General features: G+C 32.4%; 1 protein-coding gene across 2 annotated transcripts; it reads right to left on the bottom strand.

Annotated features, from left to right (window-relative positions):
* Positions 1–349: 349 nt before the first annotated feature.
* On the bottom strand, positions 350–20,596 carry LOC136989092 (uncharacterized). 2 transcript variants are annotated; one of them, XM_067287192.1, is made up of 6 exons: positions 20,438–20,596; positions 15,979–16,065; positions 12,807–12,907; positions 12,173–12,271; positions 6,429–6,572; positions 350–736 (listed from the first exon to the last, which is right to left on the bottom strand). In XM_067287192.1, the coding sequence occupies exons 1-6, from the start codon at positions 20,492–20,494 to the stop codon at positions 409–411; spliced, it is 816 nt and encodes a 271-aa protein (XP_067143293.1). In that variant the 5' UTR covers positions 20,495–20,596; the 3' UTR covers positions 350–408. The 2 variants fall into 2 exon arrangements, with proteins under 2 accessions (XP_067143293.1, XP_067143295.1); XM_067287194.1 differs by lacking the exon at positions 350–736 and adding an exon at positions 6,021–6,194.
* Between the last annotated feature and the right edge of the window lie 581 nt (positions 20,597–21,177).

A 21,177-nucleotide genomic window follows, 5' to 3' on the forward strand; every position in this document is an offset into this window, starting at 1 on the left:
ATGTTTTGTGTAAATCAGGGTTTTCTTATGCTTAATGTTATCAGAATACATAAATGCCAGAGTGATTACAATAAGTGAATTCCACTGTACCAATTATTTACATAAGTAATACTGTATATAATTAATAAATTATTACAAAATTTTTTTATATCTGACAAACAACAACCCATTTATTTGTATCCACTGATTTGTATTTAATTTATTTACTGGCCTTAAAATATCCTGATGAGTAATTTGGCAGATCAGATCAACAACAACAACAATCTAATTTCTACAAATGATTTAACATGAAAAAAATTAACAAAAATATTTATATAAATTACAATATATAATTAAAAGGAATGCATGATTAAATTAGAAATTTATAAACTTTTTATTCTTTTCTTTTTTTAAACAATTTCTAAGGCTCTAAACTTCATTATTAATAGCGATTTCACATAATGAATCTAAAGTAATTTTATCAGATTTATGTTTATTTTCAGTTGACATTTCTGATAAAAGTGGACTATTTTGATTTGATAATGAACTACTTGTTAAAGATGGAGTATAACTGTGTGTAATAGATGGATCATCAATTTCATCTTCAGAACCTCTTACGTGAAGGCTGGGAGTGCAACATATCATCTTTGAGTTGTGTGCCACAGTATTATTACCAGTAACATCAAAACAAATTTGACAGTCACTATCACCACATGGTTTATCAATGCTATTCTGTGCAACAGCTTTGGTATTTTTTCTAAGAAATAAAAATTAGCTATTACAACTTAAATCTACCTTAAATTATATTTTAAATGAATATTTATTATAAAAATGATTATAACAAAGAGTAAGACAAATATCTCAATCTCAAAATATATATGTGTTATGGTAAAAGTGATTAATTCAGTAATTATACATAATCACCAACAATTTCGGTAAATGTGATAAACAACTTATATTGTGAATTAATCACATTTACTGGTGATTATGCATACTTACCAGTTCATAATGGTAAATATTATAAATCATACTTAATCAAATTTACTGGACATTATGTATGCATAATTAATTGCCAGCTCAGGACGATTTTATTGAGTACTCATGTTGTCATTATTCTTTTTGTGTGCTTAAGCTATGATTAGTGAGGTTGCGGCTGAAGTTTTCATCTCTAAAATGCGAACGTCCAGCACTGCTTACAAGACAGCAGCACTTGATGTTTGACATTTACATTTTAGATAAAAACTTTGGCTGCAACCTTGCTATTGTATCCTCAATAGTGCCATAATAGGTAAAGGCCCAACTAATGATCTAAAAGCAACTAATTTATATCTAAATGGATCATTTAAGTGTGCTGGAATGAATAAATGAATGTATTCCAATTTATAATATACATTGATTGATTGATGCATTGATACAATAAATCTACCTTAAATTATAATATAATTTAAGGTAGATTTAAGTTGTATTGACTTTTACGCAGCCCTGAGAATGGCTGTTGCCGGTCCCAAGCCCGGATAAAGGAGGAGGGTTGGCGTCAGGAAGGGCATCCGGCCGTAAAACATCTTGCCAAAACTACATGATGAGTCTCAGAAACTGTGATAGAAGGAGAACTAGGGCGTACCCTGTAGGCGACGCGCAGCTAGATCGCCCTAAAGCTGCGAAAAGTGGGCAAGGGCTACCTCACCAGTGGCGGATGAGGTTAAAGAAGCAAGCCCTACATGAGGAAAAGGTGTTGAGAGTGGGAACACTGAATGTGGGAAGTATGACGGGAAGAGGAATGGAGGTGGTGGATATGATGCGGAGAAGGAGGATTGATGTACTGTGCGTGCAAGAAACGAGGTGGAGGGGAGACAAGGCGAAGGAACTTGGAGATGGATGTAAATTGTTTTATAGCAGTGCAAACAGGAATGGAAGAAATGGGGTTGGAATAGTGGTGGCTGGCAAGTGGAGGAGCGAGGTACTAGAGGTGTACAGGAGAGGTGATAGGATGATGCGAATGAAACTGAGTTTTGGAGATGATCTACTTGTGGTGTTTAGTGTGTACGCACCCCAGGTAGGATGTGCAACAGAGGAGAAAGAATGTTTTTGGAGTGAATTGGATGAAGAAATGAGGACACTGGAAGGAGGGGAGAGAGTAATTGTGGGAGGCGACTTCAATGGGCACATAGGGGGGCGGAACATGGGCTATGAAAGGATCCATGGAGGCCATGGGGTTGGGGAACCCAACAAGGAGGGGGAGAGTATATTGGGTTTTGCTGTGGCTTTTGATCTGGGGATTGTGAATTCGTTTTTCACCAAGCAGGAAAGTCATCTGATAACTTTCAACAGTGGGCCTCATAGTTCGCAGATTGACTATATCCTTACTAGACGAGAGCACCTTGCGACGGTGATAAACTGTAAGGTTATACCAACAGATCAGGTATCGGCGCAACATCGGTTGATGTGCATAGACATGAAGTTAAGAATGTATAGGAAAAGTGGAAATACACAGATGAAGAAAATCAAGTGGTTTCGTTTGAGGGAGGAGAGGGCGAGGGCGGAGTATGTGGAGAGGGTGCTGCTACAAATCTCGCAAGAATGGGAGGGGGTGCAGGACTGGTGGGCATATAATGCCCAGGCTATCAGGAACTGTGCGGAGGAGGTGCTTGGTGTAACATCTGGAAAGATTAGGGTGCAAAAGGAAGGTTGGTGGTGGAATGAAAATGTGCAACAAGTTGTTCAGGTAAAGAAGGAGGCAAAACGGAAGTGGGACAGGTCACGTACTGAGGAAGATAGATTTGCGTATAAAACGGCAAAGCGTGAAGCTAAGAGAGTAGTGGCACAGGCAAAGGCAGGAGCATATGCGAATTTATACGAGGAGTTGGATACAAGGGAAGGACAGAAGAAAATATATCGTTTAGCCAAAATCAGGAATAGGGCAACGAAGGACATTTCGCATGTAAGGCAGATCAAGGACACGACGGGGACGGTCCTTCGAAGGGAGAACGATATAAGAGAAGGATGGAGGGCATACTTTGAGGGACTTTTGAATACAGAGAATGAAAGAAAGAACAGAGAGGAAGGAAGCCAAAACATGGGCATGGTACAGATGGTAACCAGAGAAGAAGTGGAAAGGGCCCTAAAGAGGATGAAGAACGGTAAAGCGGAGGGCCCGGATGGAATTCCTGTAGAGGTGTGGAAGTCATTGGGGAGGAAGGGCATTGACCTGCTATGGGACCTATTCAAAAAAGTCTTTGAGCAGGAGGAAATACCTAACGAATGGAGAGAAAGTATACTTGTACCTATCTACAAAGGAAAAGGGGATGTTCAAGATTGTAAAAACTATAGAGGAATAAAGTTGATGTCCCACACGATGAAGATTTTGGAAAGGGTTTTGGACGGAAGGTTGAGAGCAGAGGTGACCATTGCAGGAGAGCAGTTTGGATTCATGCCAGGACGGTCAACAGTCGATGCCATTTTTGCCCTTCGGCAAATGTTGGAAAAATATTGGGAGAAGCAAACCCAGCTGCATATGGCATTCATTGACCTGGAGAAAGCTTATGATACGGTGCCTAGACAAGAACTCTGGAGGTGTCTAAGGGAAAAGCTAGTTCCTGAAAAGTATGTTAGATTGATACAGGAACTGTATAGGGATGTGGCCACAAAGGTTAGGAGCTGTGTTGGAGTGTCCCGGTGCTTCAAGGTGGGAGTTGGTTTACATCAAGGGTCAGCACTGAGCCCCTTCTTGTTTAACATGCTGATGGAGGTGATCACGGACGGGGTCAGAGAAGAGGCGCCTTGGACCATGTTGTATGCAGATGATATCGTTCTGTGCGCCGAGACTAAAGAGGAGCTGAGGGTTAAATTGGAAAGGTGGTTGGGCACGTTGGAAGGGAGGGGCTTGAGGGTGAGTAGGAGTAAAACAGTGTATATGTGTAGTGGGGAGGTGGATGGTGCCCGGGAGAGGGATCTGGAGTTGAGGGGAGACGTATTTCGCAGAGTCAATACCTTTAAGTACCTGGGGTCAACTGTGGCGGAGGATGGAGGTGTGGATAAGGAGGTGACAGGCAGGATTCAGGCTGGCTGGAGGAATTGGAGGGATATGTCAGGTGTGTTATGTGATAAGAGGGTGCCGCTTAGGTTGAAAGGGAAAGTTTATCGGGTGGTGGTGAGACCAGCTATGCTGTATGCTATTGAGACTGTGAGCTTGAGGAAAACCCATGTCAAAAGGATGGAGGTGGCGGAGATGAGGATGCTCCGCTGGATGTGTGGGGTTACGAGAAGGGATCACATTCGAAATGAATGTGTGAGGGGGACTGTGAAAGTTACGAACATAGAAGCAAAGATACAGGAGGCAAGGTTGAAGGGTTTGGTCATGTGGTACGAAGAGAAGAAGAGTATGTGGGAAGAAGGGTTATGCAGATGTCAGTGAGGGGGAGGAGGAGGCGGGGACGTCCGCGGAGACGGTGGATGGATCTTGTGGCGGAGGACTTGAGAGGGAGGCATCTGAATGTGGAGGCAGCCCAAGACAGGGAGCAGTGGAGGCGACTCATCAGAAACAGCGACCCTACATAGAGTGGGAAAAGCTGAGGAAGAAGAAGATTGATATGTATGCCCCAGTTTTTAAATTTAATTTTAATATCTAAAAAAATGAACTGTAGTGTTGCTATGTTGTTCAACTTTCAGGGTAAGACCATACACATCTGTGTTAATTCTGTTTAAAAAAAAGGTGTATATCTAGTTTATTTCACCAAATAATGAGTATATCATCTATGTATCTATTATGTAATGCAATATTTTGGGCAAATTCCAGTATTATTTTGCTTTCTAGTTTATGTATGACTAATTCACGTAAGTCTCCAGAAACAGTTAACAGATGACAGATTCAGAAAGGATTTAATATACATAGGAGCCACAAACAGATCTCTTAACAACAGGATTAAAGAACACAGATATGAAATTGAGAAAAAGAAACAAACAATAATGCTTTCCATATATACCTCAGAACCAGAAATTAAAGTTAAACTAGAGAAAGCAGCATTAATTAAAGTGTTTTAATAAAGAAAAAACTACATTGTTGGAGATATTATAGATATTTAAAACAGCTCTCAAAAAGGAATACATTAATATAAGAGATTCAGATTCGTTATCAAGTGCTTGGAAAGCTTTTTACGATAATCCAAAGAAAAAAAAAGTTAATTATAACAACTCAATTGAATAATAGGGTATTAATACAAAAAGTTTATATTAATTATATTGTAATTGTTTACAATATAAATTATATTGTAAAGTTTAATTTAGTTAAATTGTATAAAATTCAAAAATAATTTAAATTTTGAATTGAGTTCAAATGTAGAAAGCCATAAAATGAGCATTCTAAATGGAACATGGAACATGTATAACTGACCTGAAGCAGGGTAGTCAAGCTGTTCAAAAAAACATTTGTCATTTATAATGTACTACTGTACTACTGAAATAAAGCAAAAGGTTATCTATGTGATTATTATTTGAACTTTAATTATGGATTGGAAATTTTGCTTCTTTATATATATATATATATATGTTCATGTACATGTAGAATTAGATTGTTGTGTATAAATATATACTTTCTATATTAAATAATTTTTTGATGTAAATAAACTACTCTGAATTAAAATAAAAGTATTTTACTTATTATAGAAATATGGGCTAAATAAAAAAAATTAGAATAAATTACCTTTCTGAGAAGCTTTAATATTCTAATAACAGATGTATTTTTTCTGAGAAAAATTCAGCTGACAAAAACTCTCAGTAACATGAAAGAAATTGACTTAGGGTCGATTTACACACAACAGTGATGTGCCGGCACAGTGCAGTAAGCAATGATAAATATCACACATAGCAAATCAGAGTTTCATGTACGACACTTGTATGATTGACAGAATACAGATTACGTGTCGTAGATGAAACTCTGATTGGCTATGTATGATATTTATCGATGTTTATGCACCAAACGGTCACTGTGCCGGCACATCATTGTTGTGTATAAATCAACCCTTAATAGTATTTTGAGTTACAGTACTGCCTGAGGCCAACCAATATTAGGAAAAGATAGATAGCAAAAAACAATGGAAATAGTCCAATTGGAAGGGGGAAGAGAGCCCAGAGAGAAAAAGAAAACTGGCTTGATTAAGTCACAATACAAATCATTTGTTATATCACCAAATAAGATATTCATAAAAATGTGTCATCAAATTCTGAAATCAGAAATTATAAATTAATACAGCATAAACATGAAACCATTTATGCCACATTAACTTTCAATTTGTTTAAATGAACAAAAGAATTTTTTACAGAAAGTTATATTAAAAAAATATTGTCAGTTCTGAAATTTGTCATTAGGATGACTACCAGATAATTTGATATATATTTAATTTGATTACACTTTTAAAATTTGTAATGAATTTATAATAAAACTGTAGAAAAATTACCTTTCTGCTTTTGGTAATGATTCAGAGTTACAAACATTTATGTCACCTCCAATCACTATAGATGATATTTCATCCATTGAAAATTTTGTTTGTGAAAACAGATGGACAGTTTTATTTGACAAATAAAGGGATATTGAAAAAACTCTGGGGGGAAAAAGTATCAATTAAAATAAATATTAATGAATTAATTTTAATATATTTTAAGACTAATGTAAACAGAACTTATTTTCAGACTTGCTATTATTAAATCTTAATTATTATTATTATTATTATTAAATTAACAACATTTATAAAATCATAATCAAATTTAAATATTCAACTTACCTGTTATCTTGTTCTTCATATTTGGAAAAGTCATTTCAAAATAAAAATTGTAAAGTATTACATTTGACTTTTAGGACATATTCACACATTTGGTATTTGCCAAACGCTGAATATTTGCTTTTTGCCAAAATGTTTACCACTTGGCAAACACATGTACACACACAATTATTTGCAGAGGCATCAGTTCAATTTGGGAATATTTATCTGAGATCTAGAAAATGGACAATTCTCAAACAATAATTTGTGCTGCTATTTTTTATAGTTCAAGTAGTTCAGTTCATATCTTAATGAAAAACAAAAAAAAACAAGCCTAAAAGAATATTGTGAATGTTACCACTTCATCAAAACAGAAGAGTTTCATTGTCTGACAAAGACAAACACCCAGAAAAAAACAATACATGCAAAGTAGAAGACGAAAAAAGGAACTTAATTTGCATGATTATAATGTACAGGTACAAAGATTCCAGTCCAAAGGGTTTAGATTTACAGTTACCCGAAACCTGATGGTTGGTAGAACAATTAAAAATTATCACAACTAGAACAAAGAATCCAACAATGATAATTATGCAAATTTTCCTTAACACTAATTCTTAATACTAATTTATAACTAGAAGGAAATATAAAGTAGGGGACAAGAAGTAGTGAGAATGGCAGACAGGATAAGAAAGAATACCTGGGTAGTGTAAACATAATTTGGTTATCATGAGGGTCACATGGGAGCTTCTTAAACATGTGAGGTTGCCGAATTGATGATAAACGTCAGGATTTATTGGATGTTTGGTGAATGGAAGCAAAGCAGACAGCTGCAGTTACAAATAAACCTTTTATTTACACTAAATCTTATTCTATAGTTCATCTTGTCAATTGTTGAAGCTGATCTGTAGTGTCAATGGTCCTGGGGCGGTCGGTTGAGATGTTTCTTTGAGTGTTGGGAAGTCCAGTGATGAAGAGTTGAAAACCAAAACAGTCCAAGGCAGAATGGTGAACTTAGGGATGAAGAGTCCGTTCATAGAGCACTGAAGACTAGTCAGATTACTCATAACATGAGACAGAAAAAAGTCCACCTTTGTCCTTGAGATTCAGGCTTTTAAAGGATTCTTTCCCCGGATCTTTAGCTTTCTGATTGGTTGGTTTCTTGTATCCAGGTAGATAATAGACCATTTCAGGCTATGAAGGGTCAAATTTGACACTGCATTTTATTCGATCAAGGGTAATTAATCGCACTTTGAAACTCCTGCTCATATTTAACTATAGTTTCGAATTCTTGTAAGTCCAACACAATCTCCACACTAGATTTCCTTTTAAGGTTATTTAAAAGCTTTTTCCCTCTTGACTAATAATTTTATTTAGATTTTTCTTCCAGTTTTTACAAGCATTAGAATCAAAGCTCAATCCCTTAATTTGACACTTTTATTAAATTTTGAACACTTGAGCTCAAGTATCACTTGGGCCTCTCACACAAAATACTTGCTTCTGTCTTCCTTTTCTTTGGTTCTTGGAATTTTTTGTATATTTGATCCCAATAGCCTGTCACACATTCGGACTCATTAAGCTGATAGACTGGCTATAAAACACTAACTTCAGCTGGGGAATTTTGAAGTTCTTGCTCAAAGTTCTAGTATTACCAGTCTCTCAGGCACTGGACACTGTAAAGTCTCTCTCCTTTTCACAGTTTTCTCTCCTCAAGCACCAGGCCAAAAGTGACCCACCTTCACCTTTTAAGCTCTCAGATAACCTTGTACTCATTATACTGGGGATTCCAGAAAGTGGCCCTCACCTCCAAGAAAGAAGAATTACAATGATTCAGTATATAGAAAGTCTAGATTCAATATATAAAAAAGAATCTTCCTGAATGGGGAAAGCCTCTTCCACATTGTAAAATATGCTCTTATAATCCTTCTGGACATCTGGTTTATGTCAAGATCTTTGTATTTCCTAAAGAACCAGAAAGTTGCAAAATTGATTGGTCATCTTGCTTAAGTGGATGATGATGACATTGCTTATGTTATATCTTGGCATATGCAATCATATACAGATTGTTTAATTACAAGTCCTAGAAGTTAGAAAGAACAGGAAGAAATGTCAGAAGAACAAAAGCATCAAATATGGTGTACAGCCACAAAGCAAATATGGCCTATGAACATCAACACACAATAAACAGGAACATCAAGACAACAGAAAATTTTTCTTTTAACAGTCAACTCTTCCTATTCAGAAAATCAAAAACCACAAGGACACTGAACAGTTTCCCCAACTCAAGCAATGATATGTGCTTTGAGGTCTGATTATGAAACATTTTTAAAAATGTTTATTAGAAATAAACTGTTAACTCTTTCAACTGTTTAATACCTTTAATTTAAAACTGGTTTTACAATTTTTTTCTACTTAGCAAAAGATTAATTAATGACAGTATATTATGAATGAAAAAATAAAATTAATAAATAAATAAATAAAATGAAAAAATCTGAATAAACATGGGATAGTCAAGAGACTAAAGTCAACTAAATATCTCAATTAATTAAAAGTTTACACAAAAAATGTAAGACCTGGCAAAACTAAAGATTTTTTTGATTTATTTTACTGTTTTCATTTTTAATTTGCCCGTAAGCAGTTTTTTTTTTTTATTTTACACTGACAATCATATTTTAAATGCCCCAATAAATACAATTGACAGTTAGCTGCAAATAATAACTAGATGATGCTGTAACTATTCTAAAATTGTTAGCAACGTTTTTTCCAATACAGGTATACCTCGCCTTATGTCAGTAATTGGTTCCAGGAGATGCGACGTAAGTCAAAAATAACATAAATCGAATTTACTTGTCACTAGGCTAAACCACAAATTACCATTCCCAGTTCTGTATTTTATTTATAAATGCATTTTTAATAATATATGGTTAATTAATAAGAATCTATTTTAAGCTTACAAACAAATAAATTTTAGTTTTTAATATAGTACAGAAAAAAGTAATCTAAATTTACGAATACATGTACTGTACGTACAGTACATACTTGTAAATGTACACGTTTACAATTTGGTGATGTTTACAGTACATCGCAGACTCTTGATTTGTGAATGTGGTTTCTCTAAGATATTATAAAATAAGATGATTTTTTAAGGTTAAATAACAAATACAGTTATTAAAATTATTTTGTGATAATAGAAAATAAACTAATTTATGTTAAATTTACTAATATCAAGTGGCGCTGACAATGACGCTAAATGGTAGATATTGGAACTACCATGGAAAATGCCAATAATGAGCACTTAAAGTCCGCTAAATAAGACAACACAGAAACACAGATGTTTACGTGTTTCATTCTCTAAGATTTATGATGATTATACTAACATTTACTGTAAATGTACATATTTTCATATGATTTTATGTGCTTTTAACACTTTTCTAGTCATATTATGACTTCAATATTTGTGGCGGATGGATGTAAAGTCAAATAAAATGACTTAAACTTGATTTTTATTTTTCCATATACTTTTTTCACAAACGACGTATAATCGGAAACGATGTAACTCGAGGTATACCTGTATAGAGAAAAACGTTTTTGACCTGATTTATAGGCCTGCATCAGGTTCACTTACATTTTTAATTAACATTCTTTTTTGGAATCGAGATTCCAAAGATGCATTCAACTAACTGAACATTTTTAAAAATGCAACATTTATGTTCGACCAGCTGAAGATCCATCTGAATAATTTAGAACGTTAGTCATTACCAAGGTAATAAGCTACTGGAGAATTGTTTAGAAAAGAAGGTTCTACAAAGAAGGTTTAGAGCTATAAATATTCCTGATACAAAGTTTTCAATATTTCAGTTTTATGAACTAAAATGAACTATTTTTTGAAGTATTTAACTGATTTTAATAGTTATTAGTATAATGCAAACCAAAACAAATAACTTTTAGTTCAAAAACTGCATAACATCTTTTAGAGGGTAATATAATCATTTAATTATTATTTGCAAATACAGTAAGACCCCACTTAACGCTGCCTCACTTAATGCTGATTTGATATAATGCAGTCTGCTAAAAACCTTAAAAAAAGCTCAAAATTTACACTGATTTAAATTATTGCAGCATTTCATTAATTTGTATATAATACGATTATTTACAGACACGAACCAATCAGAAAAAAGGTGGCAAAAAGATGTACTTTCTTTAAATCTATGTTTGGTGCAATTTTGGAAAAAATATAACATCATGAATGCCACAGGAAATATTGACTTCACTTGGCAAGAATTAACTGATAAATGCATGAATAGTGTGTGGAAATAGTTATGGCTGAAGATATCCAAGAATTCTCAATGAGAAGAGCCTACTGTTGTATTGTTAGGTTAACAATTTGGTCAACCTAAACCTAATCGATACAGCAAGACTAGGAGATGTAGACGAGCAGAATATTGAGGAGTTACTGCAGGTTTCTGGTGAGAGCTTTACCAACGATGACCTTCAAGAACTGGCAGAACAAGGAATTCATGTAGAACTGAAAAATAGTGATTCTGCAAACAAAGAACCGAAAAAATTTCTCTACAGATTTCCTTAGTAAAAGTTTAGTAACGATAACCAAAATCATTGATCAAATTGTAGCAAATGATCCAGATTTTGAAAGGAGTGCAAAAGCAAAACAAAACATTTTGGATGAGATCTTCTGCTACCAATATTTGCTTAAGGAAAGAAAAAAAAGTCAAATGAAGCTACACAACTTTATCGCAAAAAACAAGAATTTCAGAGAAGCCAGGACCTTCATCACAAAAAATGAACTTTACATTTCTGTGTGCATATGTTTGTGTGTTATTTAACATATATTATTATACAAATTAATATAAAAATAACTTAAAATTATAGTAAAATTTGTTTATTTTTGGTTGTGTTCCCCTATCCCTATTTACTCTATGTTACAATGACCTTGTTTAGTGCTTTGTTGTCTAGGAACACATCCCCTGCATTAAGCAGGGTCTTACTGTACTTTAATTATATAAATTAATATTGTTAATTATTATTAATAAAATTTAATAATAATAATAATAATTTTTGATATCAAATAAAAATAATAATGCAGCAATATTAAATAGTTCTGATAAGTTACTATAAATTATTTCAAAAGAAATAGTTTATAACAATCATTTCAAATGCTTTTAAAATCAAAATTTAGAAATACACTTTTAATGCAGAAATAATTTCTTCTAATTTTATTAAAATAAAAATGAATAAGAGTGTTCTCTAGAATTTTTGTTTGAAAATTATTTTAAAAATTATATGGATTAATAATATAGTTTTGGTTTTTCATACAAATATTCATATCAAGTATCCTTAAAATATTAAATTTTAGATTCAATTTACTTGAAAATTTATAGTAATTTACAAATTAAACAATTACTTAATAATATAGTGCAATAGTGACATACTTTTGCAAAAATGTTTCCAATCCCTGACTTCTTTCCTCTATAAAATCTGGATCAAATCTATTTTTGAACAGCAATCTTGATGGAAGTGGTGGTGGTTGTCTAATGTTGCATTTTCAAATGAGAAAATAAATATCTTACTAAATTTTTCAACTAACTAATTTTATTATAGATAATAAAATAACACATGAAATTCTAAAATTTATTTTCAAATTAGTTCTATTATAACAAATTATTAGTATTAAATATATTTTATTAGAATAAAGAAGAGTATTTTAATTATGATCTGGGTTCACAATTACACTGGAACCACACAATTACACCCAACATATTCACAATTACACTGGAACCTGGTTAACTTGCATAAATTGAGCTTCATGCTGTGATTGTGATAAACTCAAATTTTTACAAATCTTCTGGATAGTAATGCTCTTGATGACATTGTTTTAATCTGGTTTTTCACCAAACCAAAATTATATTTTATATCTATATAGTTATTTTACCTATAATTTCACTAAACTATGTCAGAATGTTCTGGGCACAGCTCAATGCAATTATATATAGCTAAAAGCCCAATCTTCCTTATTGTAATGCAAACTGATACATAAATTTAAAATATTTAAATATAGCAACTCACATTGCTGGATGCTGAGACTTCAACATTTTCCTAAACCGAACAAATTCTGAATATCTACGTCTTATAGTTGATTTTGATAATGCAAAAGAAGGACTATTTGTCTGAAAAATTTATATTCAGAATGTATAATTCATGAAATTTTAATGCTTATGTTAAGTGTCTAAATAATAAAATAAAAATTACAACCTTCATTTAATTTTTATAATAAAATATCTTATATATTTTACAAAATAAGATTAAATTTTACAAGATCTTATAACATTTAATATGTAAGATTTGACTTTAAAAACATTTTAATAATAATTAATACAAGTTATATATGTTCAGCAAGGTGAAATGCAACTTTGATGCCTCCAGACTGGAAACTCATGAAAGAAACTGTACAAGGCACTCATATGCTCATACAGTACTCAATCTTAAAGGATGTCCATAAATGACATCAACACTGAAAGAGAGGGAGGGGGTTACAACAAGTCAGACAAGGGGGATTGAGCATCAATGGACATCCATTTATTTCATTAAATTTTATACAGTTTATGCATTTTGTTTTCAAGATTTTTTGTATTATTTGTTTCTACTTATGATATTTATTATTCATAAAGTGATAAAGGTTTTAAGGGTGAGTCAAGTTTTGTTGAACATCTAAAGAGGGAAGAGGGTTAAGGAAACTTGGACAAACTATGACAAGAGGGAGGAAGAGTAAAAATTTCAAGAAAAATGCAGATATAATTTAGGGACAGCCCAATATACAAAAAACTCATCAGTAATATTGTGCAAAATATGTGCTTCCAGCACAGACAGTTTCAAAAAAATCTGTTGTGTAACAGTTGGATTGAGATGAGTCACAAGATAATTTCAATTTATTATTATTCGGTTTTTGTAGTATCCTGGTATCCCTTATATCCTGAAATGTATCCTGCTCTTATGTCCACTGTAGTTAATTTTTAATATATACTTGCAAGTAATACAGTTACTAGATCAATGGAAGTTAAATCTTTATTAATGTTTTAATTTTTAAAGTGTCATCAAGAATGATTCAAAATTGTGCAACAGACTTTTTTGCAACATTAAGGAGGAAACACAGATGCAGCACAGCAGCAAAAAGCAATGTCAGAAACACATCTTTGCTGCATAGCAGCATAGCCACATAAGCAGCAATCTGCTTAGATTGCTGCTTATGTGTACAACATGCTTGTGTGTTCAACGCATGTGTACAATATTCAAAATGATGATACTGACACTGCCGTTATCCTAATGTTTAAAAATTTTGTTTTGTACAGCTCACTTCATTTAGCTAGATGTCCTCATAGAAAAAGATTTGACTTAAGACTTTGGATTATAGATATTTTCTTAGATCAAGAAGAAACTGGTGTGCAAAATACACTTATTCCTCAATTAAGGTCTTTTGATAAAGAATACTATTCTGAGTGAGATTTGCTTGTTTTGTCCTTTGAATTAAATTATATATAAATTATTTGTATAGAATGTGTGTTAAATTTATTATCCTCTGCTCTTTTTCTAATGTCAGTTGTCTCAGTTAACTGCATTAAACTTTCCACCATTAAATCATGTGATTCTATGTTCTTGCATTGGCTGATAAAAATGCATCTTGACCTCAAAAAATGCCTAGGACAGGAAAAATTTGATGGAGGATCAAGAGGACCAGATTGTTGCTAACCTCCCCAGGAAGAGCTAGCACCTTCAGAGCTTTTCTTAGAACAGCCATCTTTGGGCCTTCCTTTAACTCAACAGATCCAGATTGTTCCAGGAACTCATTAACTTTATTCAGAAAATTATTGTTCTTACACACAACAAACTTGGTCTCCAGTGGTTTTTGGTGACATGATACAGATCTTGGTTAAGATCAAAAACATTTGTCAATCTGACATTAAAAAACACTTTCCTGCTTTGTTTGAATTGGAACGAAATCAGTACATCTCATTTTCTAAGCGATTGTAATTTTTAATAATACCTTTTGTAATCTAATGTTTGTTTGAACTATATACTTTCTAGTTTATTATGACAAATCTTTTGATATTACTGTTTAGTTTTGTTCTACAATAATGCTCTTAACTTTGTATAAACCAAAGTGTTGGCTACATTTACAAACCAGACTATATTAAATAAAGTGTCACATTCTTGCATCAGCTATGGGCACCCACACTGTGCACTTGCTACTGATGTCCATCCGAAATTTAAGTATTCATGGTAAACTCTTGAAACTGTTGCACAAGAAAATCCAAAGCACTGGCCATCTTGCTGATAGAGTGACCCATACTTCTTGCTCCAACAATATGTCTACGATCAAACGGCAATAAATCCTTTGCACAGCCCATTGCTACTCTCTCACAAAACAAGCAAGTATTGTACCTATAGTGTCAAATGCAAATGTTCCAGCTCAAAGGTTGCAAAAGGGAAAGCTGCAAATGTTCCAGCTTCCCCTGTAGGTAGAAGGTAACAATATTGCATGTGCTGCTATCTTTAATTTTTTGGCACTTCAGTTTATAAAAATCATGTTTAAAATAAACACTATAATTCCATGCCAAAAACAACAATGTCATTACAACTTCACATCAACATCCTTTTTACTGATACAGTACATTACTGGAGTTTTGATTGGACACAAGAGGACATTCTGACAACACTCAAAAATGTCATGAACTTTATATACTTTTGGAATTGTTCTGTGAACAGATTCTTGATAACAGGAAATTTATGTCCATAGAAAAATTTGAGAAACTTGAGTATTAAACTAAGTCAAGGTCAGGATTTTTCTACCCCTTAAACTTTGACTTAACAAGGTTTTACTGTATCTTGTTATGATTTAATATCAAAGACATTTAAGATTAATAAAATTTGACTTCAAAATACAGATTGATTTACTCAAGACTCAACACTTACCATGTGAAATAGCTCCATATAAAATAAAAATATGAGCATGAAACATAAACAGAAAAATTCTTTATTTTATGACGAAGCAGTCAACCAAGGTATGTTTCACATTACATGTTAATCAATTGTGACTGTGTGATCGTAAGATATTGAACAAAGTAAGTGTTCAGTTCCAAGTAAATCACTTTGTATAAGCCATTCAATATTTATACTGTTTGTTAAAACTAAATGAATCTAAAGAGGAAAAAAAAAATTTAAAAACATGATCAAATAATTTTACCTCAATATTGATAGCGTAAGTTGTGAATTGACCATTTTCCCAAGTATAATGCAAAATAGGATTTCCTACGGCAATCTTTATATAAATCTTGAAATATAAATAAGTTGTTATTATATAAATGAATATTCTTAAAAATTAATATTTTTAACTAAAATTTATTTTTATATATTTTACAAAGATCAAAAATAATGATATAAATGACTAATTGTTTCTATTGTTAAAATTCTAATTTTTTTGAGTACAGTATTTATATGAAGCTAATACAGAAAGGACAATGGAGATAGCAGCACATTCTTACTCTACAGATCTTTTGGATGGACCCAGCTGATTTTACAGATAGCCTGGCTAGTTAATCCGGTTAATTGGCATGTGAAAATAATAATTTTGTAAGCTGTAACATTCTGTTTGCATTTGTGGAAAAATGATGCAGTAATTAAAATCAAATATTTTCAATATTTGTAGCACAGAAAAAATCCAGAAAACTTAAAATATTTTAACTTCTGCTGTTTTAAGCAGAAATAGGAAATTGGTAGCCAATAGAAAATGAGGATTGTGATGTCTGTGTGGCAGACAAAATGAAATATTGATCACTTATAAGGAAACAAATATCACTATATTAGAAAGCCTATGGATAAAAACAGAATGGCCCAGAATAATTGCTAAATATTTACTAAGGAATATCTACAATGAGGACAAAACTACATTTTATTTTCCTTTAATGCTTCATCATACTTATATTCTTATATGTTTAAACATGAAAATTCTAAAGGATTTAAGTATATGAAGGAATGCATTATAGTTCTTTTCTGTGCTAATATAGCAAAGCTAAAAACAAACACTTCTAGCAATCAGAAAAAGTAAAAATCCTAAATGTTTTAAGTGTGTGAAACATTTATCAACGGATTACTGTTCAAATGCAAATTTTTGAATAACTGACATTTTTAATTAGTAGTATACTATAATTAGTTAAAATATTAAACACTGATCTGAACTTATTGAATCTGAAAGCTGGAACTATCATATAATAAAGAAAACTCATTCCTCACACTTTCCAGCAGTAACTATTAAATAAACAAACATTTTCAGCCACATTCAGGGGTCTGCATCAAAAGATAATGAAAGCTAATACAAAATCAAAAGTCATATTGGCATTTCTTGAGTCTTTGCATTAATGATCTATTTGTTTAGTCTATATACGTTAGATTTCTATCAAATCTGTTGTCATGAAGTGGTATGTCGTCAGCATCTAATTATCCCTAAATTTATAAAGTGGCTACAATGAGGACGATCTAGGAATATAGGAACACAACTACAAACAAACACAAATTCATAAATGCATAGTAGTTGACTATGACCCCAGATTGAGTACAACTTATAGGATCATAGTTAAACAATTAAATGCCATGATATTAAAGGTCAGAACAAGAAAGATGTTGAACCAGAACAAGGCAAGTCTTCCACCACTTCTCGGCCATCTTTAAATGCTTTGTACCACTCATATGCATGTGTTTTGGATAAAGCGGACTCACCATAGGCCTTCTGCAACATTTTCAGCGACTCAGCACAAGAAATTTTAGACAAACTCTTTGTTCAATATTTTTTACCATTTTAAAAATTACAAAACACACTGTGTTCAATGATGAAACCAACAGTTATAAATAAACTGGTTGACAGGTGGCAAAACAAATTCACGTGACAATTAAGTACACTAGTATCAAACTTACAGCAAAGTTTGTTTTCATCTCTTTTACACAGGCTTTTGAAATGGTCAATTCCTGGTATTTATTTGACAGAATGTATAAAATTAAATTGGGTGATTTCAAATTCCTTGATTTTGTTCAGACTTGCAGCATACAACAGGGATTGATTGGACTTAAGTGGACTTTTCTATCTACATAAATCATTTATTTAGTCAATTTAATTTGACTGTTATCGCCTATGCCAATGACATTAACCACAACTCAAATGTCCTCCAATCAGCACTACAACTTTTGACAACCCTCCTCGAAAAAGCTAACATTAAAATTAACACACACAAACTGTTTTTATGTGCTTTTCTTTACTTCAGAATACACCTCTACCTCCCTTTGCTGTCAGTACAAACCCATTTAAATTACATTAACTCTATAAATGACCTAGGTATAATTTTTGATAATAAACTCACATTTTCAGAAAATTGCAAAAATAAAATCTCACACTATGTTGTGGAATTCTCTGGAGGTTTTGCAGGTCCATTTCTTCAAAACATGTATTATAATCTTTTAATTACAAACTTCCAACCTCTTGCTGATTATGGTTTACAGATCTGGGCTATGACAGCCCCTTCCCTTTTAGAAAAATTCTCAAAAAGAATTTGATTAAAATTTATCTTATTTTAAATAAACTTGCCATTTATCTGTTACTTATCATTGCCAGGTCCAGACTGAAATGCCCGAGCCTCTTTCACAGAATGCATTAAATACTTTGATTGGTTTATATATTTTAAATATTTCAATGCTTATATACAGTCCAATTGACTCTGCCTAAAATCACCCTAGTGAAACTTGCATAATCCTTCATGTATTTTTACATCTTTTTTTTTTAAATTATCTATTTCCCAAAGATCTTATTTTTACAATATCTCACAAAATATGATTAATCTAAAATATATGCTCTATGAAAATTTTATTCCTTTTAAAAAACTTGTAAATTTATTCTTTATAACTTTCACATTATTTATTTTCATATTTGCAATTGTGTTAATTCATTCTAATGTATTCCCTCATTTTTTTATTTTTTATCATTACAGGTTTTATTGTTATATGGGGATGGAAATCTTACTTGTTAGTCTACGAGCATTACAACAGGTTTGTAAATAAAAAAAATTCTTAATTATCTTAATTATTTATTATAACATTGTCACAATGCTGGGCTGCAATTTTTAATCATAATTTAAAAATTAATCAGAGCCTCCAACACTAAGCTTTCCCTATCTGGTCTCTATTTTCATCTATCTAATTCCATTCTCAAGATTAACAAAGGACAGACAGCTGACAATGGGAATTTATAAGACTGCAATTTTTAAATTGCAGCCCAATAAATAAAAGATTAACACTCCTAACAGAATGCTAATGACACTCAGTAGAAAAAAATCTTGTCAAATATTTAATTAAATTATTAAATTGGTTAATCTGTTTTAATTATATAATCAAATTTTGGTATATAAATGATTCATTAAATTCATTTGGAATTCAGCAAAATTAACTTACAAGTGACAGATTAGTCTGTAACAGGGGTTGCAAACTGGCAGCCCGCAGGCCAGACGAGGGCTGTTAAGGCATTCTATCCGGCTCACGGCCTTGAAGATTTCTTTTCTACAAATCAATGTTTCTAACATCTTGCAGGACTTAAAACAAACAATTCAAACTTCTGTTTACATAAGTCATAAAGGCCTGGCAACAAAAGGTCCTTTAAGACATTAATTAAAAAAGGTGAGATGCCAGGACAAATTAATACATTACAAATTTCCCACAGTGTTCTAGAAAATATGAACACACTTTTGCAATACTTCCATACATTAAATTTGTAAAAGGTCCTTCGTTAGAGCCTTTTTTTTCCAGTTTACAGTATGTTTTGGTTTATGGTATATTAATGAATATGGCCCACATCCAATATATATTTACTTGAATGGCCCTTTGCTGCATTTGAGTTCAAGACCCCTGGTCTATAAGCAACTAAGCACTTGCTGAATTCCAAAACTCAAAGTTTTTAAAATAAATAATTTTAAATTAAATTCCATTATTCAATATAAAAACTTTAATGCAACTTAAAAATGTTATGTTTTAAATAAATATTTTTTACTTCAAAAGTAAACTGTAACTTGATTATTAAATTCCATTTATTGACATTGATACCCACTTTTATTAAATGGAACATTTACTAGTGCTTACAGCTTCTAGATTTAATTCACTATTGATAATTTTCATAAGGTAACATTCACATAAATGTAATAAATTTTTCTGTAACTTGATATCAGGTAAAGGTTACTTTTAGGTAAGTCACTCATATACTTATGTATAAAGTAACTTTGATTAGTAATCACTACATACAAACACCCACTTTGTTTACTGTTATTCACGTTAACACGATTGTCTTATCGTCTATCAATCTTAAATACAGTACTGTATCTCATTGCGATACTGTATTAGATTTCACGTTCTTAAATTGGAATTTTGAAGTAACAACATATTAAACAATAGCAACATCTAATACCTATAATTCAATCGTTTTTCAGTAAATCAACTTTAAAATTGGAAATTTGTTTAGCAAATTTTTTGACAAAAACTTGAACTTAAAACAAGAATCTAACTAGAATTTGACAGCTGTTTGAAGGCTGAAAAAAATCATTAATTATCAATGAAATACAATTGAATTAACACTAAAAAGTTATATTAATAATAAACTTGATGAATGCGCTTACGTCACTACAGCAAATTTCTGACGCAAAATTCGAAGTAACAGCCATAATAAAATTCATTATGTTTTATACATGAAAATAAATCTTGTTAAACTTTTCTTGCGTTTCGGTTAACGTCAAACGGAATAACCGACATCCAGACATCTCTACTTTGGTATCAAAATACGTCATTCGTCATTCTGTTACTTGCTTGCTTCCCCGCCCTCTGGCGGGGTGGTTAGGCGTTAGCTGCTTTCGCTATTTCGCATCGTGGGGAGTTTATCAAGCACTGACGTGGGTTGGTGCTAATCACAATGTCGGCGGTGCTGTGGGTGAACAGAGAGCCAATTAGGTTTGGTTAGAAGTTGTACGTTTTGTTGTATTCCTTAAAGAAGGAAGAAAGGGATAATAGGCAGATGTTTATCGGTTTGAAATGAAGGCAGTCACTTATTTTGTGAAGATGATTCTTGGTGAGGTTGTTGTTGGAGAGAATGCGATCCCTGATGGCAGGGTCGGCCTTCTCGATAAAGGGGCCCGGGTGCAAGAAACTATTTGGGCCCAAATGTTTTTCTAAAATAAAAAAATTTACAAACACGAACATATATTAATGCATGTTTATTTAAAGCGTGATTTTGTTCTTGCTAATACATTAATTACTTCAGAAAAATTACAATTTTTTGCAATTTCTTTTTCGATGCTTAATATAGCAAGTGCATTTAAGCGTTCTGCACACATGCTGGATCGAAGATAATTCTTTATTAATT

This window comes from Centruroides vittatus, unplaced genomic scaffold (genome assembly GCF_030686945.1).
Source record: "Centruroides vittatus isolate TY-2023 unplaced genomic scaffold, ASM3068694v2 scaffold_435, whole genome shotgun sequence".
NCBI lineage: Eukaryota > Metazoa > Arthropoda > Arachnida > Scorpiones > Buthidae > Centruroides > Centruroides vittatus.

Coding starts and splice junctions, on each gene's coding strand:
- LOC136989092 (XM_067287192.1), bottom strand. CDS start 20,494: ATGAATTTTATTATGGCTGTTACTTCGAATTTTGCGTCAGAAATTTGC. Junction 12,272..12,806: donor AAGTCTCAGCATCCAGCAAT/GTGAGTTGCTAT, acceptor ATGCAACATTAG/ACAACCACCACCACTTCCAT. Junction 6,573..12,172: donor TTGGAAACATTTTTGCAAAA/GTATGTCACTAT, acceptor TTTTCCCCCCAG/AGTTTTTTCAATATCCCTTT.